The 27,812-nt window shown below is 47.7% G+C and overlaps 1 protein-coding gene across 2 annotated transcripts in view; it reads left to right on the top strand.

The window, feature by feature from the left end:
* EEA1 (early endosome antigen 1) overlaps positions 1-27,812 on the top strand; it is a 603,471-nt gene that overhangs the window by 52,293 nt on the left and 523,366 nt on the right. For both annotated transcript variants that reach the window (XM_085653202.1, XM_085653203.1), the window contains exon 6: positions 14,702-14,741. In XM_085653202.1, coding sequence (XP_085509328.1) covers positions 14,702-14,741 — 40 coding nt within the window. The remainder of the gene's footprint in view (positions 1-14,701; positions 14,742-27,812) is intronic.

Here is a 27,812-nt window from a genome sequence, read left to right as displayed (position 1 = left end):
CATGATCTAACGGGTCTCTTGCCCCTAGTTTCTTCCAATGTTTCTGTGTCTTCCTCAGAATCAGGGCGTAACGTATCATTCATTATGGAGACCAATACTGCATTATCATGCTCCTGGAGAATAGGAGCTACTGTATTACAAATTAGTTCGGTAACGTTATGATCTTGTGGCAAACAGTCCGTGATTCTATCGCCATCTGGGAAATCCTCCAATGTAGCGGCTATAGCTAGGGAGGGGGCGTAAACCATATCATCTACTTTGCCCAAGGAAGCTCTTCTATCCTCATTAATCTTGGTCACCCTCTTAACTAGAAAATTGTTCATAGAGCCAGCCCCGAGACTACCTTATTTTTCTTGGGGCCTGACATCATAGAATATGGCTGAAATTGGCTGTCCCCACAACAGGACCCGAAAAATAGCCACAGTCCGTTTATACTAAACAGCACCACAGCAACGCACAGGGGGCGAGACGGTAAATGTAGCGAACAGCAGCAGTACCTGTGGTGCGGCAGGAGATCCGATGTCCGATGTCAGGGGGATGGCCCCGCCCTGCCTCCTTCTGCCCCTGACGGCCACAGACAGCCCGCCCTTTGCCCGGGCTTAGCCCGGCGCGTCCCGCACGCGTCCCGCGAAGCGGGTCTCTCTGTAATTTATGGCGCCTCCTGGCGCTTGCTCCGCGTCACCTCGTCGCGCCGCCGCTGAGGCTGCCGGGAGTTGTAGTCCCGGGGCGGCGACGCGGAAGATGGTGTGTCCTGTGTTGACCCCTGGACTCTTGGCGGTGGCGGCAATAGCGGTAATGGCGTGTCGGCAATGGCGTTGCGTGGCCCAGCAGGTCACTGTTGGATCTGGCAGCTCCCCCTATTAATTAGTCAATTTATTTTTTTCATGTATTTAAGTTTTGCAGCTGTTTCTCTACAATGTTTTTCCAACAAGACGTTTTCAGATATGATTTTGTGCTTGCTAATCCAGGCATTTTAAGACACTGTTCTGTAGAATGACCTCGATTTACATCAGTAAGAGTTAAATGGCTACAGTTGACTAATCTGTGTTTTCCCTCGTTTTTTAACCTTTAATGTGGTACTGAACCTGTTGCCAGATCTTGTGATCATCAAAACATAGTACTGTGGGATGATTTAGGGCCCCCATCCCACGTTTATAGTTTTCACCATAGGCTTTGATTGGGCAGAAGGTGTGTGCTTTCACCGAAATTGCATGCATGAAACACTTTGGGAAACCTATACTCCAGACAGCAGGTCGTCTTCTTTTTTTTTTTTTTTTTTTTCTTCGTTAAAACATTTTTTGTAAGTTTAAAAAAAAAAATATTTTTTTTATTGATTTAATTCGTATATCACAATATCCATTTACAAGGTGCCTTCATAATACTGTAGTAATAATTTTAATAATCCTTACAGCAAGGTTAAATATAACTAGTTAAATACAACTGTGAGATGAAAACAAAAAGTTCGGACCGTAATGGCGTACAATCTAATTTTCATGCCCTGTGCGCCCATTTGCGAGTCTGTTATCCTAGGTTCTAATTTTGGCAAAAGCCCCTCACTAATTTATAGAGTGCAGGAGGAAAGCCCATGTCTGCTGAACCTGCCATAGAGACACCATCACAAAGGACTTGGCATTAAGGCCACAACTAATGTACTGGATTCCTCCCTCCACCTGACCAAGCAGGCAGCATCGCAGGAGAGGAATTCCGCTGCACAAGCCTACCACCCTGACTTCATCTGGTGTTTCCCTGTTCCAAAGGGAAATTGCCACTACTGCCACCACAAAGGTAAAGCTGCTGCTCCGAGTTCAGGGAAACAAACTGCACCCCTTGCAACTATGAAACTGCAACGCCAGCCAACCGGTGTAAGTGGGGCTAAGCCTGCAACTGCAACACACAAGTGTGCAGATTAATTTGCCCTGTGGACTTGATTGCCCAGGCCCAATTCATCCCAAGAAAATGCTGTTTTTTAAAGGTAGAACTAAGACTGACACATTAGTAATCGAATCCTATTGTAGAAAAACCCTGTAGCTCCAGTTACCTAAACTATGCTAGAATTTGGATTATGCAGATTATGCATTAAATAAAAAAGTGATTTTCTCATTTTACCAAAGATTTGCCGTTCTTTAACACAACTAACTGAAGTGATTGTTATTTTAAAAATGAATTAACCCTGTCGTAAATATTTTTAAGGGTGACTAGCATTAGTATACAAAAACATTTTTAACCTACACACACAAGCCTCTCAACATGATCCCATTAGTCACAAAAGTATCTTATCAGTTTTGTACTATGAAGCTAACAATAATTTAGCTGGCCTAGTCTTCTGTCCTCAACACTTTCGCCTAACAAATGGTGCAGATACACTTTTACAATAATCCTTAAAGTAAAAGCACTTTAATAGAATATATAGTTGTGTAGTTTTTTTGGGGCATTCCCAAATCTTCAAACCCTTTCTCTACATAGCCTTCAGCTGTAGACTCGAGATGCCTTAAATATCTAAAACGAATTTGGAAGTAACGCTAAACAAGCCTAACATAATTCTTTCTTAAAACATTTCACTCTAAAAATGTAAATGGAGGAAAGATATTTACTTGTTTCATAGACTTCATAAACAAAATTGTTTCTGCCTTGTACTATTGAATAAACATTTAAATACAGTTGAACCATGATGTTGGAGGAAACAGTCCTGTACAGGAATGAAGTTCATCTGTGCCTTTTTCACATGCAGGTGACAGCTATGTAGAAAAACAGTAGAACTTTGTCAGACAATACATGGGTAATAAAATTATATAAAACAATAAGCTTTAATACAGATGTAGAAAGTTTCCGAAAAATAGATACTGTAATGTAAAAAGGTCCATATATGAATTTTGTTTGTGAAAAGGTATCTACACGTATTATATATATTTGTGAATCCCCTGGTTCAATTTTACCTGAGTCAAAAATAAATTCTGGGGAGATGATCTGGTTATCCTAAAACCCACCAAAAAGGGTGGAATGTTGCAAACAGACTCTAGTTTTATTGACGGTTGTTAATATACTCCTGAGAACTACCTTCCAACTGATGGAGGCAGATCTGCAAAGCTAATTCCACTTTGCCATCCCCAATTTTCCAATATAATGCAATGGCGTAGGTTAGGCAGGAACATTACACAATGACCCACCTCACTAATGCATCAAACAAAATGATATTCTACATACAAGTATAGCTCACAAAAGTAATTAAAATCAAGCAACCACTTAAGAAATTTCACTTGTAAAATACATCCTGTAAGAAATTAGGTTGTTGGTTTACTGAGGTGTGATTCCTGGTCAAACTGCAATTGCAATCCTTGTCAGGGAGTGGCACAAGCCATCAGTAAATTAATCTGTGCTCTACCCTCTGATAGTTTGGCACAGAGCAGTCCAGCATAAATTAAAGGCAATGTATAAATTATTTGTGCAACACTTCAAATGATAGAAACATAGAACTTTCTTTAACAAATTGAACACGCCCAAAACAACAATCCTCCAATCAGTAAAACCGGAAATATGTGATTTTAAAGATTGTAGTAAAAATAGACCGAAAAGAACAAAGTGCGGACTGTGGATAGCTGGTCCCATCAGACTGGGACAAAGTCACAAGTTCAGGCCGACTCAGGCTTGCTGAACAAAGTGCCTTAATTCATGGTCTGCAGAGCATTGCGAGGATCCACGTCGAAGATGTCACGCAGCTGAAGCGATGCATCGAGATTGCAATGCGAGAGTCTGCTTCGTTGTCTCGAATCCCATCGATGGGGCTTGAGATGCGAAGTCTGGCGTTGGGGACGCTGTGCACAATTGGGGCAATGCGTCGGTTCCCAGGAGCTGTGAGGCTGCGATGTCCGTTGTCGAGGCTGCCATTGACTAGAGATGCAAGGGTCTGCGGCGAGGTTGCGTCGCACATTGGCGGTTCCAAAGGCATTGTATGGTGCGCCAGCGATGCAGGTCTTTGTGGCGAGTCCAGTCCACGCTGCAGCGGAGATGCGTTGGTTCTCGGCGTTGTGCTGCTACGCTGGATCCACAGACGCTGTCCACAGAGGCTGGCAGAGCACCTTAAGCCGATTTCTAAGGGTCCAGGACTGGGGTTGCGCCACTTAGCTGGGTAGACTCACAGATGGCAGAGTCCAAGTGCAGGTACAAGTTTGTTGGAAGCCTGTTGTGTCCCTGAGGCATCATATCAGGGGTCCAGTTAACTAGCCCTTGAAGTCACTCTGCGTTCTGGGTTCAAGAGATGCAGTTCCAGACTTCTCGCTTGGGCAAGAGTGCAGCAGGTCAGCACAGCAGGGCAGCAGTACTTCAGTAGTCCAGCAGAGTGGCACTCCTATCAGCAGCACAGGAGTACTTCTTCCTGGCAGAGTATCCACATGTCCAGAAGTATACTGAAGTGGTGGTGTCTGAGGCCCAGTATCAATCAATCACAGACATTTATATAGCGCGCTACCTACCCGGAGGGTCTCAAGGCGCTAGGGGGGGGAGGGGGGGGGGGGGGGTGCCGCTACTGCTCGAATAGCCAGGTCTTGAGCTTCTTCCTGAAGGAGAGGTGGTCTTGGGTCAGGCGCAGGTCGGTCGGGAGGGAGTTCCAAGTCTTGGCGGCCAGGTAGGAGAAGGATCTTCCTCCTGTTGTCGTTCTTCGGATACGGGGGACGGCGGCAAGGGCGTGGCTGGCTGATCGGAGATGTCGTTTGGGAGCGTAGAAGTTGATGCGGTTGTTGAGGTAGCTCGGGCCTTGATCGTGTAGGGCTTTGTGTGCGTGGGTGAGGAGGCGGAAGGTGATTCTTTTGTTGACGGGGAGCCAATGCATGTCTTTCAGATGTCCGGAGATGTGGCTGTGACGTGGGATGTCGAGGATGAGTCTGGCTGAGGCGTTCTGGATCCGCTGGAGTCTCTTCTGGAGCTTGGCGGTGGTACCGGCGTAGAGGGCGTTGCCGTAGTCCAGTCGGCTGGTGACGAGGGCCTGGGTGACCGTCTTCCTGGTCTCGGTGGGGATCCACCGGAAGATCTTCCGTAGCATGCGCAGGATGTAGAAGCATGACGAGGAGACAGCGTTGACTTGTCTGGTCATGGAGAGGGAGGAGTCCAGGATGAAGCCCAGGTTGCGTGCGTGGTCTGTCGGTTTGGGTGCGCAGCCCAGGGCGGGGGGCCACCAGGAGTCGTCCCAGGCGGAGGGCGAGGAGCCCAGGATGAGGACTTCCGTCTTGTCTGAGTTCAGTTTCAGGCGGCTGGTCGTCATCCACTCGGCTACATCTTTCATCCCTTCGTGAAGGTTGGCTCTGGCGGCGGCGGGGTCGTTGGTCAGGGAGAGGATCAGCTGGGTGTCGTCGGCGTAGGAGATGATGTTGAGGTTGTGTTGGCGTGCGATGGCCGCGAGGGGACTCATGTAGACGTTGAAGAGGGTGGGGCTCAGCGAGGATCCTTGAGGGACGCCGCAGATGACTTCGGTGGCCTCTGACTTGTACGGTGGTAGACAGACTCTGTGTTCTTCCGTCGAGGAAGGAGATGATCCATTCCAGTGCCTTCTCCTGGATTCCGACGTTGCTGAGGCGCTGCACTAGGGTGCGGTGGCAGACAGTGTCGAATGCCGCGGAGAGGTCTAGGAGGATGAGGGCCGCTGTTTCTCCGTTGTCCATCAGGGCTCGGATGTCATCGGTGGCAGCGATGAGGGCGGTTTCGGTGCTGTGGTTGGCTCGGAAGCCAGACTGGGAGGGGTCGAGGGATCCATTCGTCTCGAGGAAGGCGGCCAGCTGCTTGTTGACGGTCTTCTCTATGACTTTGGCTGGGAACGGGAGGAGCGAGATGGGGCGGTAATAATTGAGTTCGGTGGGGTCCGCTGTAGGTTTCTTTAGAAGGGCGCTGAGTTCGGCGTGCTTCCAGCTCTCCGGGAAGGTGGCGGTGTCGAAGGAGGTGTTGATGATGTCCCGTAGGTGGGGTGCGATGACCGCGTCGGCCTTGTTGAAGACGTGGTGAGGGCAGGGGTCGGTCGGAGATCCGGAGTGGATGGAGTTCATCATGCGAATGGTGTCTTCGGTGCTGATCGGAGTCCAGGCGCGGAGGTTGGTGGTGGGGGGCGGTGGTTCGGTTGTGACGTGCGTCGGTTGAGTGCTGAAGCTGTTGTGTATGTCCGCGATCTTGTTGTGGAAGTAGGAGGCGAGGGAATTGCAGAGGTCTTGCGATGGGGTGATGTCGTTGTTTCCGGCGTTGGGGTTGGAGAGCTCTTTGACGATGTTGAAGAGTTCCTTGCAATTGTGTGCGTTGTTATCCAGCCGGTCCTTGAATGCAGTTTTCTTGGTGGCGCGGATCAGTTGGTGGTGCTTCCGGGTGGCCAGCTTGAGGGCGGTCGTGTTGTCTGGTGCTGGTTCTCTTCTCCAGGCTTTCTCGATGGCTCGGCAGTTCTTCTTGGAGCTCTTGAGTTCGTCGGTGAACCATGGGGCCTTCTTGCTGCCGGGTCTGCTAGGCGGGGTCCTCAATGGGGCGAGTTCGTCCGCGCAGTTGTTGATCCACTTCGTGAGGTTGTCGGCGGCCTGGCTGGGGTTCGCTGAGCTGGCGGGGGGGTGCTGGCTCAGGGAAGCAGCGAGCTGGTCGGCTGAGATCTTGTTCCAGCTTCTTCGAGCAACTGGTTGCTGGTGGTGGTGGATTGTCGTTCTTTGGAAGGTGAAGTGGACGCAGCTGTGGTCCGTCCAGTGGAGTCCAGTGGCGTGGTTGAAGGCGATGTCTTTGCTGGATGAAAAGACTGCGTCGAGTGTGTGTCCGGCGAGGTGGGTGGGGGTGGATACCAGCTGCTTGAGTCCGAGGTTGGCGAGGTTGTCGAGCAGGGTGGTGGTGTTGCGGTCGTTGTTGTTCTCCAGGTGGAAGTTGAGGTCCCCCAGGAGGATGTAGTCAGCGGAGGGGAGGGCATGTGGGCTGACGAAGTCGGCGATGTCCTCGCTGAATTGTGTGCGTGGTCCCGGGGGTCGGTAGATCAGGGTCCCCCTGAGGGTGGTCTTCGGGTCGGTGTGGATCTGGAAGTGCAGGTGTTCGGCTGTTTTCAGGGTGTCGTCGGTGTTGGTCGAGATGTGGATGGTGTCCCTGTGGATGATGGCGATGCCTCCTCCAGTCTGGTTGTCGCGGTCTCTCCGGGTGATCTTGTATCCCTCTGGGATGGCGATGTCTGGTGCTGAGGAGTCGTTCATCCAGGTTTCCGTGAGGAAGGCAACGTCAGGAGCTGTGGTGTCGAGGAGGTTCCAGAGTTCGATGGCGTGCCTGTGGACGGAGCGGGTGTTGAGCAGGATGCACTTGAGGTGGTTGCTGCTGGTGTTCGGCTTGGCGGGTGCTGGTGTTGGGCATGTCCGGATGCAGGTGAACTTGCAGGCGTGGCAGCTGAAGGGTCCGTGGGTGTGCTTCGGGGTGGCTCGGTAACATTCAGGGATGCCGCCGGTGTGGAGTGCGCTGAGTTCGGTGGCGTTGTAGGACAATCGGGTCGTCTTCCGTCTGTGGGGGCCAGGGGTCCTGGCACTGGGCGCGGTCCAGGCGCGGACGGGCGCAGACGGGCTTACCTTTGGCGCGCCTTCGGCGCACAATTTGCGCGCCCGCTGTGCGTGACCGCTGCACGGTCGCCATATATGGCGAAGTGCGAGGGGGGGCGGAGCAGCTGGGAGGCGGGAGCGGGGAGGGTACAGAAGGAGAAAAGAGGCGTGGTTAGCGGCGGTGGCGGGGAGCGGGGAGGGAAGAGACTGGGGCACCAAGAAAACAGGCAAACAGGCACTACAGAAATACAAATTTACAATACAATACAATAAATACAGGGGCACAGGGCAAGAAAGCGGGGCCCAGGAGCCTGCAGGTCAGGCGAGCACGGACCACGCCGCTCGGTGGCAGGGGGCGTGGTCACGCGGCGGCAGCCGGGGCAGCGAGGCAGGCAGGCTGGAGGCACACGCAGCAGCTGGTGGCCGTGCGGCGCGGGGGGTGTCCTAAACTAGGTCACACTCACCTGCGTCGCATGGTCGCCATATATGGCCAAGTGCGAGGGGGGCGGAGCAGCTGGGAGGCGGGAGCGGGGAGGGTACAGAAGGAGAAAAGGGGCGTGGTTAGCGGCGGTGGCGGGGAGGGAAGAGACTGGGGCAACAAGAAAACAGGCAAACAGGCACTACAGAAATACAAATTTACAATACAATACAATAAATACAGGGGCACAGGGCAAGAAAGCGGGGCCCAGGAGCCTGCAGGTCAGGCGAGCACGGACCACGCCGCTCGGTGGCAGGGGGCGTGGTCACGCGGCGGCAGCCGGGGCAGCGAGGCAGGCAGGCTGGAGGCACACGCAGCAGCTGGTGGCCGTGCGGCGCGGGGGGTGTCCTAAACTAGGTCTGTACCCAGTTGTGCGTCTGAAGCAGGCAGAAGCTTCTCGAAGCATAACTTTAAAGTACACAGGCGCCCTGCCTCCAGGCTAACTACAGGGGGTATGTATCTGTTTGTGTGGAGACAGGATACGGCCTATTCAAGTGTAAGTGGGGCTGGGTCCAGCTTTTCCCTCCCATCTTGCCAGTGCTTGCCCATTCAGGTACCACTAAGCTCCCTATTGTGTGTGACTGTCTAGGAGGGCTACACGAAAGCCAGTTGTCAACTACACCCAGCCAAGTGACCCAGGACAGCCTGTAGGCACCAAATGGCTAAGGCAGGAAAATGCCAATGTTCTAAAATTTGTATTTTTTCAAAATTGTAATTTAAATCTGTCTTTCCCATAAGTTAGGATTTTTAACTTCAATTCCAAAGATACAAAACATGTACTTGTACCTGCTCCCATTTGGAAATCACACTTATAAAATGTAATAAAGTGACTCCAATGTTATCACGTGGAAGAGGTAGGCTTCGCACTAGTGAAAAATGTGTACCCTACTCTCTGGGCTACCCAGGGCCTACCCTAGGAGTGACCTATATGTATTACAAAATAAGGTTTGGGCCTGGGATTTTTTTTTTTTGTTTGCCAGGTTGAAATAGCAGTTTAAAATGCACACATAGATGCTGCAATAGCAGGCCTGATAGATGTTTAAAATGAAACTTAAGTGGCAACATTTGTGCTGCAGGCCAACTAGTATAATATAATTTGTCTTGGGCAGAGGTAGTGCCACTTTACTAGCGACTTGCAAGTAAATTAAATATGCCACTTGGGTATAAGCCAATCTTTCCTTGTTTTAAGGAGTGGGCACAAGCTTTTTAAATCAGTGGTAAAGTGTGCAGAGCCCCAAGGCCAGCAAAACTTAAGTCAGCAAAACAGGATATCTGACCGCAAAAAGGAGGGGGAAACCCACACCAAGAATGCCAGGTCTAACACATTATAATCGCATCTTTAGTGTGAGATCGACACTAGCACTTAGCAAATCATTTTTGGCCACTCTTCTCAAATAGGTAGGATCAGTTGATCACATCCCACATTTTCTACTCCTGAGGTAGCCAGTCTCTTCAACCTTCGCTTTATTTTTGCATAAATGATTTCTGAGCTTGCACAACTTTACTCAAATCTCGTAGGTTCCCAACCCTTGAATCATCCAATATTCCTGTTACCACCATTTGAAGCAGTTTGGAAAGTGTAAGCCCTTTGTTTATAAAAATAGTTATTTTTACTATCAATCAATCCTTTTCTTTGGGACTTAAATTCTATGGTCTTTGGTGCATTACCTATCATCACCTTTACTCCTTTCCTTGTCTCCAATCACATTTGTATCACTCTCGCAGTGTTCTTTCATTCATCTTAAATTGGCCGGCATGTCATAATCTTATGCCAATTATTGTTTTCGGGATCATGCGAAGTAGTCTTTTTTTAACCAGCAGTTTCCTTAATAACGGTCTTCGTTATTTCCTCAAACAACATTTAAGCACAGCAAATTTGGTTTTGGCTGTAATAATGTCTCCCTCAACATCCTACACCTTTGCGCTGAAACCCCTTTTCTGTTGGTTTCAGTATAGTATTGGTTAACTCAGACCCTTCTGAAGAAACACTGGAGATGCTGACAACCTGTGCGTGGTCACTCTGCATTATACCTTTTGATCAAAGCTTGTCCCCATCCTAGTCCCTACTTCCTTTGTCCCCCGGCTGGCATTGCCCACAGTGCAGAGTACACACTTGAATACAGTCTCCTCCTCCCCCCCCCCCCCCCCCACCACACACAAAAAAAAGAAAAGGAAACAATTGTGGTCTCATAATAAGCAAGGCAGTAGAAAAGCTCTTTGTTACAGTCACCATCCACATATAACTTTAGCTGGGGGAGATCTGCTAAGTACCTTGATCTTGTACTTATCACCTTGTTAGGCCTCTATCCTGGGAATGGCAATTTTAACAATGTTTCAGTTGCCTGCAAAGTTTTCATTTGTTGGTCTCGCTTGCGAGAGCACATGCGCTCTTTTCGCTTGTTAGAGGTATGGTATACAACAAGGGGCTTGCGCTTCGACCCATTGCTTACCATCTGTCTGCTGCATTGTCACTCTTATTTGCTACCTTCTATTTGGCCAGTGCTTCCTGGCTTCACTTTCTCTTCTTTTGGCTCTTGCATGATTGACTCAGCTTGATTGCTGTCCTTCCTCTGATGCACTGTTATTGAAATACTGTTTGGTTTGTTCTTATTCCCCTGTCATCCTTGCCCATGTTACTTTTTTCCCCTCTGCCCCCGTTGTCCGTATTGCTTTATTCCCTTCACGCACCCCTTTGTTCAGCTGGTTCCCTTGTGTACTTCTCCTGACAGCGTGTTGCTCCCGCCATCCCTCATTCCCTTGTTCCACAGTTGACCTGCCTTGTTGGTTGCCCCCACCTGCAGTCCCTCCGAACCCGTCCCGGTTGTTGAGCTCCCTCCCCCCTCCACCAACCTACCTTCGTTTTAATAAAGAAACCATGCATTATAAATATGTACCATCAACAAAAGTGCTAAGTGCAGAGTTTGTAACAATAATCACACTGTCCTTCCAAGTCCCCTTGCAGCTACAGCAAAAATAGCACAGCAGCAAACCTTGCGACAGAAAACAGTACAGAATACAGTAGAATAATAAATACTATGTGCAGACCGGGGGTTCGCTCAAGAAATGCAAGACATCGGAACTTCAAATCTTTAGGGCCACAAGCCATGATGAAAGTTTAGGCTAAATTCTTGTCCAACCAAAGGCCATTCATAAAGCTAACCAAGGCATCTAACAGTAACTGAAGACCATTTAGTGTTTTTGACATAGACAGCATGATCTGAATAAAAAAGGACGGGAACGTTCTAGACAATTTATGGTCAGCATGTCCTTTCCCTTTCCAATTAGGGTGGAATCCAATTAATTATCATACAAAAGAAATAAGATTTGCACCAAAACACATCCCTGCCTGACACCTAGACCCAGGCTGAAGCTCTCACTACGTTCACCATTCGCCCCAAATCTAATTGAGGTGTTGACATCTATGTGGAGTGTACGTAACAGATACCAGGCCAGTGTGAAGCTCCATTGATTCTAACTAACTCTTCCCATAGTAAGGATCTGACCACACTATCCGACCTTTAGCTGAAGTTTATTTATTAATAAATATAAGTTGAGACACTCTCCTTAGGCTCCCAGACGGGGTTTAAAACCATATTGGACATCATCCATTCATAGTTTCAGTGGCCCTGGATGCAATGCTGGAGAACCCGGTGGGTTAGATGCCATGCTGCCAAGGTTCCAACAAAAATCAAACTTTGCCGGCAAGGATACTGGTTGGGGCACTGTGGCTGTGCTCAGCCCATGGGAGGGAGGGAGGTGATATGTTATATGATGTGGTCCATATATAATTGGTAATGCAAGACTGTGACCAAATGTGACATGCTTCTAGTTATTGTATTGGTTGAAAATGCAAATAGAAATATTTATAAAAAAAAAAAAAAGGTTCCAACAAAAATAGTCCAAACATCCGAATGCCCTACACTCATACCCAAAAGGCAGGTCTCGCACAAGTTTACAAGAATTTTTTTGGGTCTAATTCAGCATTCTAGTCGGCTAAACAGGGCTACCAGAGGCACTTTGGTTAGTTATCTCACCAGCTACAGTTAAAGGAACACACTAGAAGAGAGAAGTAAGTGCATTATTTTAAGCTATTGTAACCCAGTTGATCAAAGATACACCCAGTTGATCAAAGATACACCGATGTCCCTTGGCACAAGTGTTTAAGCCTTGTTTGTGTGTTAGAACTCTGTAATATTCACCTCAGTTGAAATACAATAAAAAAAAAACTGTTCTCAGATCAGTGCAGCTGTCACCCACATATGTGACCAGTCAGATTACATAACTTCAGGGGACCATATCTGTAAAGTGACAAGGGGCAATCCAGATTTTCGATTCACTGGACTTGGAAAAACCTCTATCCTTCTTGGCCTCGAAGAGGGCAGATATGCATGTATTGTGGCAATGTAAGCTTACCCCTTTCACAGTACTAAATACTTATCTGTAGGTCTTCAATCTGTGATTACACAGATGCTTCTTGGATTGTTTCTTGTTCTGGTCAACTTAGCTACTAGGTCCTTGTGGTTCAGGGATGCCTCCTTTCCGCAAGACATCTTTGAACAAACTTTGGTCACCTTGCTCTTGCTGTTTCTGTTCTTGGTCAAGTGTGTGCAGCTACCTCTTATTTAGGATAAATTGCATCAGTATGGCTTCTGAATGTAAATCCAGTACTGACCTGGAAAGAGATCTAAGCCAGCAGGTTCATGTTCCTGACACGTCTCTGGAATGCTGCACAGAAATTCCTTAAAATCCAGATGACATGCAACTACTGACTGGATGTGGTGAATATCCTGCTTTGAGGGCAGTGATAGGAACCCAGTACCACCTAAACCAACAGTGTTTCTTTAAACTTTCAGTAAACTTAGACATTCTCAGCCGTTGCTAATGAAGCAAAACCAAAAAAGGGGTGGGAAACTGTAAGAACATCAAAAGCAGAAACTTGGTGGCAGAGAAGTAGATGTTTTTTTCCCTAGGTCACTGGAAGGATTCAGAGCAGGGCTTAGGGACAGTAGACATTAAAGTTGTCATGTCAAAGTCCAGAATGAAGACAACCTAGAGTTACACTTTGTTTGCAGATACTTGCTGTTGTCTCCATAGTTGGCACATGCCTTACATGTAAGGTGCTGTTCGCAGCATACATCCTAAATAATACATATTGTTGTATTCTCTCTCGGAATACTCTGGTATTCTATGTTCCAGGTTCTGGTGTTCGGAGGTCGACAGTTGTACTGGGATCTCCGGACCTGATCGCCACGGTTTCCTGGGCTGCGTGTATTGGCGAATAAAGACCCACTTATTCCACCCAACTACCATCTGCTCGTGGTGATTTATATGGACAACCTCGATCTAACACATATCACGGTGTAAAGAGTGAGCCCACTGATGGATGGCTAGTTGAATCGTGTAGAAGAGAGGTCTACGGGTCCACTTCCTTCCAGGAATACAGTTAAAAAGGCCTGTGTTCCTAAACTAAACTTAGTTTTTTCTCATTTCTTAGCCTGATATGAAGCAGCAGCAGCCACACCAGACTTTTTGGGTGGTCATATAGTTTTCTTACATGCCTTGGGCGGCAGAGTCTTGTGCTCCTTCAGTGAACTTCACAGAATTATGACCTCGCAGTCAATCATCACCCTGGAGTTTGCTGTATTCTCTTCACCACACTGCTCTGGTTTATTATAGCTTTTTTTCAAAAACTTGTTGAACAGAACATTCACATTTTACAATGGGACTGCTCCTATAACAGCAGAGTGTTTTTTTTCACTATTAGCATAAGACAGACACTGAAGCCAAAGGAAGAACTATGCTGCATTTTGCACTGATGGTGGGGCAGTTCACTTGTCTACTAAATATGAATATATACTTACTACTACATACAAACTGAAAAACTGGGAACATTGGATGCTAAAAATGATACTAAAGAATATGACCGATCTTCAGAAAAATGTGATATATACAGACCTGCTTTATTTTGCAGAGAAACACACCTCTTCTACATCATTAATTTTATGACGGCCCTGCAGTTTATGTACACAAACGAAGGTCCACGCAATTAAAGAAATAATCAGAATCGGCCTTAATATAGCCCTTTTTTTAATGGACAAAACGTGTTGGCACATAAAAGACAAAACAAAATCTTCAAGCATATAGCACTAACAACATTTAAGCATCACATCTATTTAATACAACTCTCAAGAAACTGGATTATGTTGACACCATTTATTGTGATTTCTTTGAAAAGATTGACCATGCTGTTGTGTGTGCTGCTCTGCTGTTATACCACTAATCCACTAGAGCCTCACTCTATAGCTATTCTTCAGGTTGGGGAATATTATTGCAGTGGCTTTCACACTCTGTGCTGTATATACTGGCTTGACTACACATGGTTGGAAACTCGGAGCCTATGGTACATACTTGTCCTGCTGTTATTATACATTGTCTCAATTTTTCACTTTTGACTACGGTATCCTATTGAGATTCTTATCACGGCCTAGTTCTTGGTTCAATGTCCTCTGGTAAGTTTAAGGTAACTGCATGCTATTGACTTGTCTAGGCGCAACGAATATGTTCTTTGCCACGCAACAGAGTCTGTTTCTAAGACTGCTCACTGGAACTGTTGTTTGGTCTCCCTCTGCATGAGCTCTGTAAGACGGTGTTTCATTTAGTAACTAATGCAATGTTTACTTGCTTTTGAATTTGTTTTCTCTAGGAATCTACCATTGATGGTACTTCGACATCTGCATCTACTGGTAATCGGTGTTAATATACACTTGTTATGTTACATATACTGTATGGGCGTATGTTAAGTAAAATCAAATTAAATAAGTGTTTTCATAAAACACATCATAAAATCAGTTCATCATGACTAATGAGAGAAATACTCAATGGGAAGAATTTAAAATATTATTAGTAAAGTAATCCAAATAAAAAGTAACCATGTCCGAGATGGTTATATTAGCTATTGTAGTTTGATTATTACATTGCACACATAACAACCTAAACCCTTTGTAAAGTACACTCAAAACATAATTTAAATGATCAAGTTGTGGCTTCTTGTTGGTGTGTGGGAGGCCAGTAATAGCATCTTTGTAAAAACAGTTGTTTGAGTGTGACGGAACAGACGTTATGCCCAGAACTTAGAAAATTCTTCATGTTTTTCATTGGTATTTAAAAGTGCTTTTGATATGTTATTTAGCAATCGCAAAAACTTAGTTGTTAATGGATTGATTTGTGGCTGTGCCATGCTTATACAATATTTACATTTGCCTCATCTTTGACCCCGAGCTAAAGATTGCCAGATCCACTCCAGACATTTAGCATAACCACTATGTAAATGAGTTCCATTTAGATGTAATGTATTTAAATGCATCTTTGCCACATTTTGAGAATGCACAGTCTGATCTTTGCCAATTAAAGCATGCTTAAAAGAGCTTGTCAACCTGGATTGCTGCCCTTGTCCTGTAGCTGGTCCACTGCTTTGACCTGGACAGAATATTAAATGCTAGCTCAGACATCAATAACTGTGGTCGCCTATACCTCCTTGCGTACCATGTCCCAGTGTATTACTGTAGACCGATCCATATTCGTTCAAGCATAAGATATGCTGTGGTTGTGTGATAATACTGACTATGTGCTACTACATTTGCTTTTGTCTGTGGCTTCCTGCTTCTGTGCCTCCAAATTTCCCTTCTACATACTTCTATTATTGTTGTTTTTATTTTTAGTTGAGCCTTGTAAAATGAATTTTTTCCTTTTTTTCATAAACTCTTGCCACTGAGGGCTTGTCTGTTTGTTTTTGTCTGTCCTTACTCCGATATCCTTGAAGGACAACCACATTTATGTGCCATTGCTAGTGTTCTTTATCTTTACTATTGTGAGCTTTATTTCTTGTCCCATAGCTCTTAAGCTGGTCTGTGTTATGGTTTCAGGTCCTTATGGAAGTTGAGGGAAGATGGCTCTTTATATAGTGGACCAAAATGAGGCACATTGTGTAAAGAGTCCAGGAAACCCTTATTGGTTTACAGAGGCAAAAATTATATTACTAAATGGTCTTTTGTGGTAGTGTGGGCGAGCAGTTTAGGCTTATCAGAGGGTATTGCTAAGCATTTGTTGTACTCCGAGGCAACAAATGAGACACCCACTCAAGAATAAATAATGTATGCTCTATTTTTATATACATTTTGATACCAAGAACTTCGTTATCAAGTTAGTACTTTTTAACTACAGATTTTTACAGTTAAGTGAAAGGTTCACTTAGATGCGTTCTTTACGCAGCAATGCTTTCCTATGGAGAAAAAGGTATATGTTGCTTGCAGTCGGTTTCTGGGGGTCTCCGGGTCTCCGTTGGTACTTAGGCTTGTAGGGGGCCAAGGTGCAAAGTACCACCAGCAGTTACTAGTGATCTTCCCTAGAGTGTTCATGGTGCTGTCGGGTCGTTAGCTGTGCGTGCTACAGTGATGGCAAGTAGGGTGGCCACCTGGAAACAGGCTGCAGAGGGGAACTTGGGGACAAGTCTGGGAGCTCCAAACGGGGGGCTGGGGTCACAAGGGCCCCTGAAGCAAGGGGGCACAGCCGGTTTGTTGGTACCCGGGTTCGGGCAGTCTGGTGCAGAGTGGATAGGTCAGCTGGGCTCTGTGCGTCAAGGTCCTCGCAGTTGTTCTCGCTGGTTGAGAGTGCAGAAATCAGGACAGCTGAGCCACTCTGTAAGTGCGTCTCTGCGGTGCTGACGTCCCTTGACGGCTGCTGGTCTCGGTTTAGCTAGAGTCCATATTGGGCTCTTAGGTGCTTTGTTTGCTGCAAGGTGTCCAGTACCCCGGGTATTGGTGCTTTACAGTTCTGGAGTCCTCTCACTGGGTGGGGAGATAGATCTGACCTTCAGGAGCCTCTTCCTGTGGGGCTGCTGCATCGGGCTTGCCCGGGAAGTGGCAATACGGTAAATTAGACTCTGCTTCTTCGGTGCCTGCGGAATGCAGCGGGGTAGCTCCTGTACCCCAAGGGAGGTTGCTTGCAATTTATGAAGGGCTGGCAGTCTACCGGGGTTCTTGGTAGTTTAGGGGCATTAAGGGTGACTACACCCTATATATGACCACTTTCTGTGGGAAGTGGGCAGAACCCTGACCCAGTGAGCCTTATTCCACTAACAACCAAGTCGGTGGAATTCTAAGGTTTGTGTTCACATCAGGTAGCCCACCATAGGGATGAAACTAGCCCAATAGGAAACACACCTCCTGACTAGCTACTTATCCTGCTTGTCCAGGAGCCGCATGGGGTGGCATTTCCCCTGTCTGGGAAAGCCTTGGGTTGCAAATTAAAGGTGGCAGAGGCCTTTGAAGCCTCCTGCCTTGATATGCTGATTACTTAACCATCCTGCTTGGTGGAGATGACACCTCCGGCTGGAGCAGGCATTGTTTCTGCCCTCCGCGAGCACAGGCTCTCACCTGCAGGGAGTCCGAAACCTGTATGTGATGGCAGGCTGGTCTGCACCGGTCAGCCAGTACACTAGTAGTTGGTAGGTTTTCAGTGGGCACCTCGAAGAAACCCTATGGGTGCATCTGATAATAAATCCATCACTGGAATCAGTGTGGGTTTATTAATAGGAGATGTTTGATTCCAAACATCTCTAGTTTCAGTGAAGCCATCAAGTAGCTGGAAACTGGTAAATACCTGTGTCCAGCACATATGCTAAAAATGGCTTCCCTGTTCACTTAAGAATCATCTTAGACATCACAGGGGCATATTTTCTCATGCAAATTTGGGCACACATGTAGTATAGTGCACCCTTCCTTAGGGCTGCAAGGCCTGCTGTAGGAGTGACATATCTATATTGCGGGAGTGCCTGCAGGTGTGGCACACAGGTGTCCCAAGTCATGTCTTCACTTTTCTCTGCACCATGCCATGCAGCCTGCAATGGCAGTTTGCATGACTGTGCTGAGGAGTTCCTTAGGGTAACACAATATATGCTGCAGCCTTTAGGGACCATCTTTAGTACCCCATGCCCTAGGTACCCGGGGAATCCTTTAGTAGGGGCTTACAGTGGTGCTAAAGGTATTTCCAATTGGGGGGAACAATTGTACAGTTTTAGGGCAGGAGATCTGGCACAGGGGGCCTGGATAGCAGGAACTCGGTGCTCTTCTGTCAAATCTGCATCAAATACCAGCCAAAAAGTAGGGGTGACCATGTCAAAAAGGAGCACTTTCCTACAGAAGTGTTCTTTCTCCACTGTTTTTGTACACAAGTTATGTGCCTATTGTAAGCCTGACTACAGACGTTGTTAGCTGTCACCATACCTTTTGTTACCAATGTAGGAAAACAAGAATGCAGTTTTGAAGGTAAGTACACCACTTACAGATCCAGTCTTCAGGGTTTCGGGTTGACACCAGGCAAGATTAAGATTAGTTCCAAGAGGGCACCACCAGCAGCACAGGGGCGGTTGGGTGCAGAGGTCAAATTCGGGGTCAGGCGCCCATGTTAACCAATGGAGATTGGGCGACGATTGAAGTTGCGGTTCTCACAGGTAAGTTAAGCGGTGTCAGGAGTCAATATCCAGGAGTTCAGGTAAGCACAGGGGGGCCACTAGGCAGCATCAAATTTAGACACTCAGCGACACAGGGTGGGTGGATGCAGCATGCCAACAGAGCAACTGGCGCCCAGTTCAAATAAATGGGAGCGATCCGTTTTGGAAGAAGGCTGCAGGCTCGGGCCAGGAGGCTGGCTAAACGGAGAAAACCCACAGCTACCCAGGTAAGTTCTGATGCTTGGGGATGTAGGGACACCGTTGGTCATGCTCCCCAAGGCCCACGGGCTTCTGGTGCAGGGGTGTCCTTTGACGTCTGGAACAGGTTACCGGGCAGGTCTCAGTCAAGAAGAGTCTTAGGATTGAGACTGCAGGAGTCGAGTTAGAGTCCGGAAGGGGTCAACCTACTGTGGACTCTGGCTCAGAATCGCTGGGTAACCTTTGCAGGACTGGTGGCCCATTTGGACTCAGGCCGTGGCCGTTTGGTGCACAGGTGGGTCCAAAAGCCGTTTTGTGGTTCCTCAAGGCAGAGCTCTTTGGTTTTTAAGTTGGTTTCTTATCTGACAAGTCTGCTATGAACAGGAGTTTCTTGATCATTCTAGAAGGCAGGCTTTTGGAGGTTTTTGAGGTCGCTGAGCCTGCAGGACGAGTTGACTTTTGAAGCAAGGGCGAAAGGAAATAGACAGGCAAGCAGGGCTGTTGCCAAGTCAGTCACCGGTCCTTCCTTCTTTCTGGGGTGGCTGTATGGCGTCCTGGGCTTTGTAGGTAGTCTGGAATCTGATCCCAGGGTCTGGGGTGCCACCTAAATACTAGATTTAGGGGATTTACAGGTGAGTGACAGGTAGGGACCATTGGGGTCCTTACCTGGGGTGTCTACTCCCTCTATTATGCCTACCTCCTCTGGGTGAGGGACATAGCCCTAGCCCTGATTGGAGAAGCCCCACCATCTACAAGATGGAGGGCACTAAAAATGTGCTTCACTTCGCCTTCAGCTCCTGAAGGGTGGAGTTGTTGAAGGGGGGCACACCTCCTATTCTCTCCTAGTACTCCCACCAAAAGTGGGGACTTGTACTAGGGGCTGCCATCTGCTGCTAGCAGCAGAGGCTGGGTGTGCAGTACAAAGGCGGCAAGGCCTTTGAAGCTTCCCTCTCGAGCACTGTGCTTATCCTGGGGTAGGAGGTGTGACACCTCCTTCCAGGATGGGCTTTGTTTCTGGTCCCAGGGAATAGGGGCTCTCGACCCAGGAGTCCAGAAACATGTCTGGTGGTGGCAGGCATCCTAAAGCCAGTCCGAGACCCCACCAGGGTTAGTAGGTTTTCAGAGGGCACCTTTGAGCACGTGTTTTAAATAATCCAACACTGGCATCAGTGTGGGCTTATTAAGAGGTGTTGTCTGGTATCAAACACTCCTGTGTTCAGTTAAGCCATCATGGTGCTGGGAATCTCGAGTTGTCAAGTTTCCAGCCCATGTACTCTCTATGGCCTCCCTGGTACTTACAATATTAAGAATATACTTAAATATTGTAAGAGTACATCTTCTCATGCAGATATGCCCACATCTGAGATATAGTGCACTATGCCTTAGGGCTTGTAAGGCCTTCTAGAGGGGTGACTTACCTATACTTTGGGTAGTGCTGCTTTGACATGGCACACATGCAGTGTGCCATGTCGACTTTGTCTTTTATTGTCTACACCAAGACATTCAGACTGCAGTGGAAGTTAGCATGCCCTTGGTGAGGGGTGCCTAGGAGACCCTCTTCAGTCCCAATGCCATAGGTACCTGGGATACCATTTACTAGGGACTTGTGGGGGGGGGGGGGGGGCTGAAGTTGCCAATCATAGTACAGTTTTAGGGAAGGAGCTCTGGCACATGGGACCTGGTTGGCAGAGACCCTGTGCACTTAGTCAAAATCACATCATTTCCTGGCCAAAAGTGGGGGACTAACCATGTCAAAAGAGGCACTTTCTCAATATATCCCCTTCCTCCCAATGAAAGAGGATGAAACTAGCCTTCTGTGGAGAGTTTACGTCTTCTAAGTGGAAGAACCTGAAAAGGCGATCTGCATTGGCATGGGCAGTCCCAGGTCTGTGTTACACTGTAAAATCCATTCCCTGTAGGGATATGGACTACCATAACAGTTTGGGGTTTTCACATTTCATTTGTTGTAGCCATCTGAGAGGCCTGTGGTATGTCTGAACTAGGAAGCGAGTGCCAAACTGGTCTGGCCTCAACTTCTTTAAGACCCAGACCACAACAAAAGCCTCCGTCTGACACTCCAACGCTGCTCTCTGGTGAGTAGTCTCCTGCCTATGAAAGCAACAGGTTGGTCATGTCCTTCATCATTTGTTTGGGCTAGTCTGCTCCTATCCCATGCTCAAGGGCATCTGTCATCACAATGAACTGCTTGGAGTAATCTGGAGCTTTCATGACTGGTGCAAAGCACGTTGCATCCTTCAGAATGTCAAAAGCTTCTTGGAGGTGAGTTCTGTGAGGGGGACCACCGTGGACCCATAATCCTTCACAAACCTCCTGTAATACCCAGTCAAGCCAAGGAATGCCCTGGCTTGGGTCTGGGTTGTTGGAGCTTCACAGTCCAGAATTGTTGGGTTCTTGGGTTGGAGTGGCTGAACTTGGCCTCCACCTACCAGGTGGCCCAAATACACAACATTTCCCTGCCTTATCTGGCATTTGCTTGCCTTGATAGTGAGGCCTGCGCTTTTCAGAGCCTCAAGAACCTTCCCAAGGTGGAGCAGGTGATTCGGCCAGGTGTAGCAATAGACCGCAATATCACCTAGATAAGCTTCACTAAAGGATTCCAATCCAGCAAGGACTTCATTCACCAACCTCCGGAAGGTGGCAGGGGCATTCCTTAATCTGAAGTGCAGCACAGTAATCTGGAAGTGCCCACTTGGAATTGAAAATGCAGATTTTTCTTTGACTCCATGGGTCAGAACTATCTGCCAGTACCCTGATGTGAGATCAAAGGTGCTCAGATATTATTATATTTATATTGGCCCTTGAACCTTTGGCGTTAAAGGTGCGTACAGAACTCAGTGATATGGGCATTAAATTAGGGAACACCACACATTTATTGTCTGCCTACGCTGACGATATAATCCTGTATTTTAATGATCTTCGGTCCCCCCTAGCTCCTATGGCTGAGGTGTTAGAAACATTTGCGCAAATTTCAGGCCTTGCTATAAACCCAGTGAAATCGCATGTCTTCTATTTCAAAGAGAATTTGGACACTACAGAGTTACAATTTGGCACCATAAAGTTCCAAGTCGCACAACACACTTTCAAATACCTAGGTATCCAGGTCTACAGAATGAACACAGACATGCTGGAAGGTAGCCTACACAGAGCGCTCAGAGCGTTACGCTCTAGTATTGCTTTCTGGACTACCTTGTCTTTATCGGTTGCGGGTAGGGCGGCAATAACTAAAATGGTGGTCCTTCCGCGACTGCTTTATTATTTCACTAATTTACAGCTTGTGATACCCAATGCCGGATTTAAACTCCTGAATACTCTACTAATCGAGCTTATATGGGGGCCGGGCAGGCAGCTGATAAGTCTAAAGAAATTGCAGCTCAATACCGCTGCAGGGGGTATGGGTGTTCCCGATCTCAGAGGGTACTTTTACGCCTGTCAGCTGCAATGGCTGTCCTTCTGGACTACGGGGCGTAATTTACAGGAGATAGGATTCACGGAACAGGACATAGGACGAGGAGCCCTACACGCCCTGTTATTACCACGTGTCCAGGCCCCACAGCATCTTTCTACTTTGTTACGTTCGGCGTTACAGAGCTGGGAAGCGGCATTACAATATACAGGCAGGTCTCCAGCTTATGCCGGTAATATCCCCTTGCTGGGTATACCACTGCCAGGCGGACAAATTACAAAGTGCCGAATAGCACCGTGGTTGGACGTAGGAGTCAGCACAGTGGCTGGATGCTGATAGATCACAATAATTTTGTCAGAGAAGCAGGAGCGCCTGCCCACGTATATTTATTAGGCCTGGGCGGTAAATTCCGTTCTGCTTGCGGAGTTTGCGGAATTTCGCGTTCTGCGGAGAACGCGAAATTGCTCAAAAGTCTGCTTTCCGCGATTTCGCGAAATTTTTGCTTGTTCACGTTCTCAAAATGCGTGTTCGCGATATATTTCTCCCCGAGCACGCAAACAGCAATTGTGAACAGGAAAAAAGCATCGCGAACAAGCAATTCCGCGTGTTCACGGAATTTCTGCGTGTTCGCGGAGATTTTTTACCATTTCGCGGAGATTTGCATAACGCAATTACGCAAATTCCGCCCACCCCTAATATTTATTACACGCGGCACTGACACAAAACATCAAAGCCCAGTGGGCCCCACAGAAGCAAGACCCCTACGCATGAGCTAGTTAAAACTTTATATTGCATGGGAAGGGGTAGACTTCTCGTTAAGTGGCTGTATGTGGGGATACGATATCACACGAAGGTCCATTTAACCCCACTGCGCATTGCATGGGAGGGGGACATAGGTCAGGCTCTTGAAGACCAGGAATGGGCGAAAATCGTGGAACAGCCTAAAAAGATATCAAGGAACGCGAAGTTCCGATTTATACAAACTATGATTCTGCATAGGGCTTACCTTACCCCACACAAGTTAGACAAGATGTTCCCACAGACGCAGCATCATTGCCCCAGGTGTCAAATGGAAGGTGTAGACCTTCAGCACATGATATGGTCGTGTCCACGCATGCGGGGGTTCTGGGACTCGGTGAGGCACCACACGTCTGAGGTCACACATACAGGGATACACAATACTATAGAGGAATGCATTTTGAGGCTTGCGAGAAAAAGCGGCCAAGCACAAGGTACAATGTAGATTCATTAATCTAGCGCTCCTCTTGGCAATACAGGCCATCACTATGAGGTGGAAGTCCAAGACATCACCCACTGAACATACATTGTATGGCGTAGTACTACGCTGGGGTGGTGCGGAGAGTACGGCCATACGGAGGGAGGAAGCAAGGGGGTTGCGGGAAATTCCAATAGCACTAGAATGGGATGCCATGCTAGAAACCTGTAAAGCACTGGACATAGCCGCCCATAATGCGACAAGTAGTACACAATAAGACCTACAGAGCTGCGGACATAACCCGAACAACCTAGACTTGGACATAACCTTGAGATATGGCTTGGGAAGCAGCAGTACAAAAGGGGGTGGTGATGGACGGAGCATCAGAACCAATCAAACACTCAGACCCAGTCAACAGATCTGGGTTTGATCCATCACCGTTCTTTAGCCCACTCTGCCACCCCAGTTCAGACATGGTCATATGCAAATCAGTCTGACCCTGTGCCTCATGGGAACAGTCCAGCCCGAACTGCCAAGCCATGTCTTCCCTGGACCAGAAACAAGCTTCCTAGGACCGGTTTCTGGCATTTCAGCCGTCTTCAGCCAGGCTTGCTTGAATCCAGTGGCAAAGTGAGCAAGGGACTCACGTCTGAGCATACCCTGCCAACTTATGGCGAACAAAGCGGTACAAAAGGGGGTGGTGATGGACGGAGCATCAGAACCAATCAAACAATCACACCCAGTCAACAGATCTGGGTTTGATCCATCACCGTTCTTTAGCCCACTCTGCCACCCCAGTTCAGACATAGCCATATGCAAATGAGTCTGACCCTGTGCCTCATGGGAACAGTCCAGCCCGAACTGCCAAGCCATGTCTTCCCTGGACCGGAAACCAGCTTCCTAGGACCGGTTTCTGGCATTTCAGCCGTCTTCAGCCAGGCTTGCTTGAATCCAGTGGCAAAGTGAGCAAGGGACTCAAGTCTGAGCATACCCTGCCAACTTATGGCGAAGCAGCAGAGCCCGCATGTTTCAGACATAATCACATGCGGTTATAGGACTAGTGGGTGGGGGGAGGGAGCGATTAGATAAGGGGTTGGTAAGTTAATGGATACTAAGAAGTAAAGATATGATTTACGTACAGATACTGAGCAGTGATATAAGGTACGGCAAAGGTATAGAATACAGCCTGGAATGATGCGGAGCAGGCACGAGATGACGGGACTATGATATGGACTGTATTATAATGTGGCCTACGCGCAGAATGTTAATAATACCAGACATAGCACGAAGCTGCATAAATATATTATGTAAAGTGTATTAACGATGCAATGTGTACAATTCTATGAAAAGTACAGAAAACTTAATAAAATCTGTTTTAAAAAAAAAAGGTTCTCAGATATTTGGCTGCCACCAACCTACCAATCAATTCATCTGCTCTAGGAATTGGATGTGCATGAGTCATTGTCACAGCATTGAGACCCCTGTTGGCCACAGAAAACCTCATTTCTTTTTTTCACCCTTGGAGTGAGGTTTAGGGACTAATACAGCTGGGCTGGCCCAGGGGCTCTCTGAGGGTTCAATGACAGTCAATTCCAGCATCTTACTTACTTCAGCTTGGATGCTCTCTCTGACTTGATCAGACTGCCTGTAAAGTTTGTTTTTCAGAGGTAGGCTGTCCCCAGTGTGCACATCAAGGGTGCACCAGCTAGTATGACAAGGGTTCAGAGAGAAGAGCTCAGCATACCGATTTAGGACTTGCCTGCAATCAACCTGCTGTTGAGTGAGGGTATCTGACAAGACCGCTCCATCAACAGACTCCTCTTCTAGATTGCTGGAGAGGAGATCAGGGAGAGGTTCACTCCCAACTTCCTGTCCCTCATCTGTAACCATGAGCATGGTCACATTAGCTCTATCATAGAAGGGCTTCAGGCGGTTGCCATGTATAACCCTTTTGGGATATTTGCAAATACCAAGGTCCACCAAATAGGTAACGTCCACTTTTCTTTCAAGGACTGGGTAGGGCCCACTCCACCTATCGTGGAGGGCCCTAGGGGCCACAGGCTCCAGCACCCATACCTTTTGCCCTGGCTGGCACTCAGCCATGGCAGCCTGTTGGTCATACCATTGCTTCTGGAGCTCCTGGCTGGCCTGAAAGTTATGGTTTGTTTTTTCCATGTACTCTGCCATCCAAGAACGACGGGCAAGCACATACACATAATCCACTGTCTTGTTTTGGCTCTCTGAGCGGTTTTTCCCTTCGTTCCCTCACAACACTCAGTGGATCCCTAACAGGATACCCAAACGGAAGTTTAAAGGGGGAGGGCACACTCTTCAGTGACACTTCCCTGTAGGCAAACACAGACATGGAAGGGAGGCATCCCATCTCCTTCTGAGTTTTTCAGGGAGTCCACCAATCATGCCTTTCAATGTCTGGTTAAATCTTTCAACCAAGCCATTGGTTTGTGGGTGTTATGGGGTAGTGAAATTGTAAGTCACTCCACGCTCCTTCCACATGTGCTTTAAGTATGCAGACATGAACTTTGTACCTCTGTCTGTCTGCCACCACCTCGTTAAGAAACCAAGCCTGATAAACATACAAAGGAGGGCCTTGGCCACTGCAGGGACAGTGGTTGACGTAAGGGGAATAGTTTCAGGATACCTATTGGCATGATCCACTATCACCAGAATATATCTGTTCCCTGAGGCTGTTTGAGGTTCTAGGGGGCCAACAATGTCAACCTCTATCCTTTCAAAGAGTACCCCAACGACGAAGTGGAATTTAGGGGGCCTTCAGGTGGCCTCCTGCCTTACCACTGGCTTGGAAGGAGACACAGTACTGACAAAAGTCCTTCACCTTCTGGGACATCCCTGGCCAGTAGAAGTGATTGACTAATCTATTCCATGTTTATCCTGACCAAGGTACCCAGCTAAGGGGATATCATGGGCCAAAGTTACGAGGAACTCTCTAAACGTCTGAGGTACTACCACTCTCCTGGTTGCACCAGGTTTGGGGTCTCTGGCCTCGGTGTATAGGAGCCCAACCTCCCAATATCCCCTGTGAGATACAGTGATACCTCCCTTTTCCTGTGCAGCAGCTTACTGCCTCAGTCTTTCAAGAGTGGGACGGGTATTTTGTCCCTGGCACAGATCCTTCCTAGAGGGTCCCCATGGGCCCAAGAGCTCTGCCGTGTAAGGCCCAGCTCCTCAGGCTCAGCTCCCTCTGGGACTGACGGGTCCTCTTTCTGAGAAGAGGGGTTCTGACCTGAAATCTGTTTGGAAGCTAGTCACGCAATCTTCTTTTCTCTGGGAAGGCTGGTCGACTCCTTCAGGATCCAGCATCTCTTTTTCACTCTGCACTTTGGTTTTTACAGAAACCCAGTCTGGGATCCCTAGCATTCCTGCATGGGCCTTCAGTTTGACTTCAGCCCAAGGGGAAGTCTTCAGATAATTTCCTAGCAGATAGTCGGCAGGGATGGATGAGGACCCTGCCAGTTCCTTCTGAACAACTACTCCCCACCCCAGTCAAACGATACCATAGACATGGGATCTATCTTTTTTTAATTTTTTTTTCTTTTATTAAAAAAAAATAACGCTTCACATAGTTGTTTATATAAATTCATCGTTTCTCAATGTGTTCACCAATTCTGTACATGACCACGAGGTGTCTGTCTCATCAGTCCTTTTTTTTTTATTTTTTATTTTTAAACCTTTTTATTGGCATTTTTGGTTTTCTTCTGAACACAAAATAAAAACAACCAAACAGGTCAGCACCGGTCAACACACCCACCTTGCCTACCAGCCACCCCTCCCTCTCTCTCATTACACAAGGAGCCTGTTCCATAATTATTCTTTGGTTGGCACCATCGTCCTCAGTATACACCTCCACCCTTGCCCCTGGGCTGTACACACCTTCTGCGAACCGTGCAGGACCCCCCCACTCAGCCACCTCTCTAGAGACCCCCCTCCAGGCCATGATATTTCCGCCACCGGGACCACACCCTACGAAATTTTTTGGGGCAACCCTGCGCCTTGTACGTAACCCTTTCGGCCGCCATGTATAGGTCAAGACCCCTCCTCCATTCCTCTAGTCGGGGTGGCGTGGGCGCTCCCCAGTATTTTGCCACATCCCTTTTTGCCACCACCAGGGCCAGCACCAGGAAAGTCCGCAGCGGACGGCTGAGGTCCACGTCATGGGTCATGCCCAGTAACACCAACTTGGGGTCCTCCTGCAGTGGCACCTCTAGCACCTTACTCAGTTCCCCCAGGATCCCCCGCCAGTACCCCTGAATCTGCGGGCACAGCCAGAGTATGCGATAGAAGTTCCCTCCTTCCCTTCCGCATCGTAGACATGACGTGTCCCCTATACTTCCCATTTTGTATAGTCTGAGTCTGTCAAAATACGTCCTATGCAGAATATTGAATTGGATCAGCCGCAGCCTGGACTTAATCGCCACTTCTCGCGGATGCAT

This window comes from Triturus cristatus, chromosome 4_1 (assembly GCF_964204655.1).
Source record: "Triturus cristatus chromosome 4_1, aTriCri1.1, whole genome shotgun sequence".
In the NCBI taxonomy this organism is placed as follows: domain Eukaryota; kingdom Metazoa; phylum Chordata; class Amphibia; order Caudata; family Salamandridae; genus Triturus; species Triturus cristatus.
Note: the sequence above shows the minus strand (reverse complement) of the source record. Positions and strands in the feature narration are given on the sequence as shown.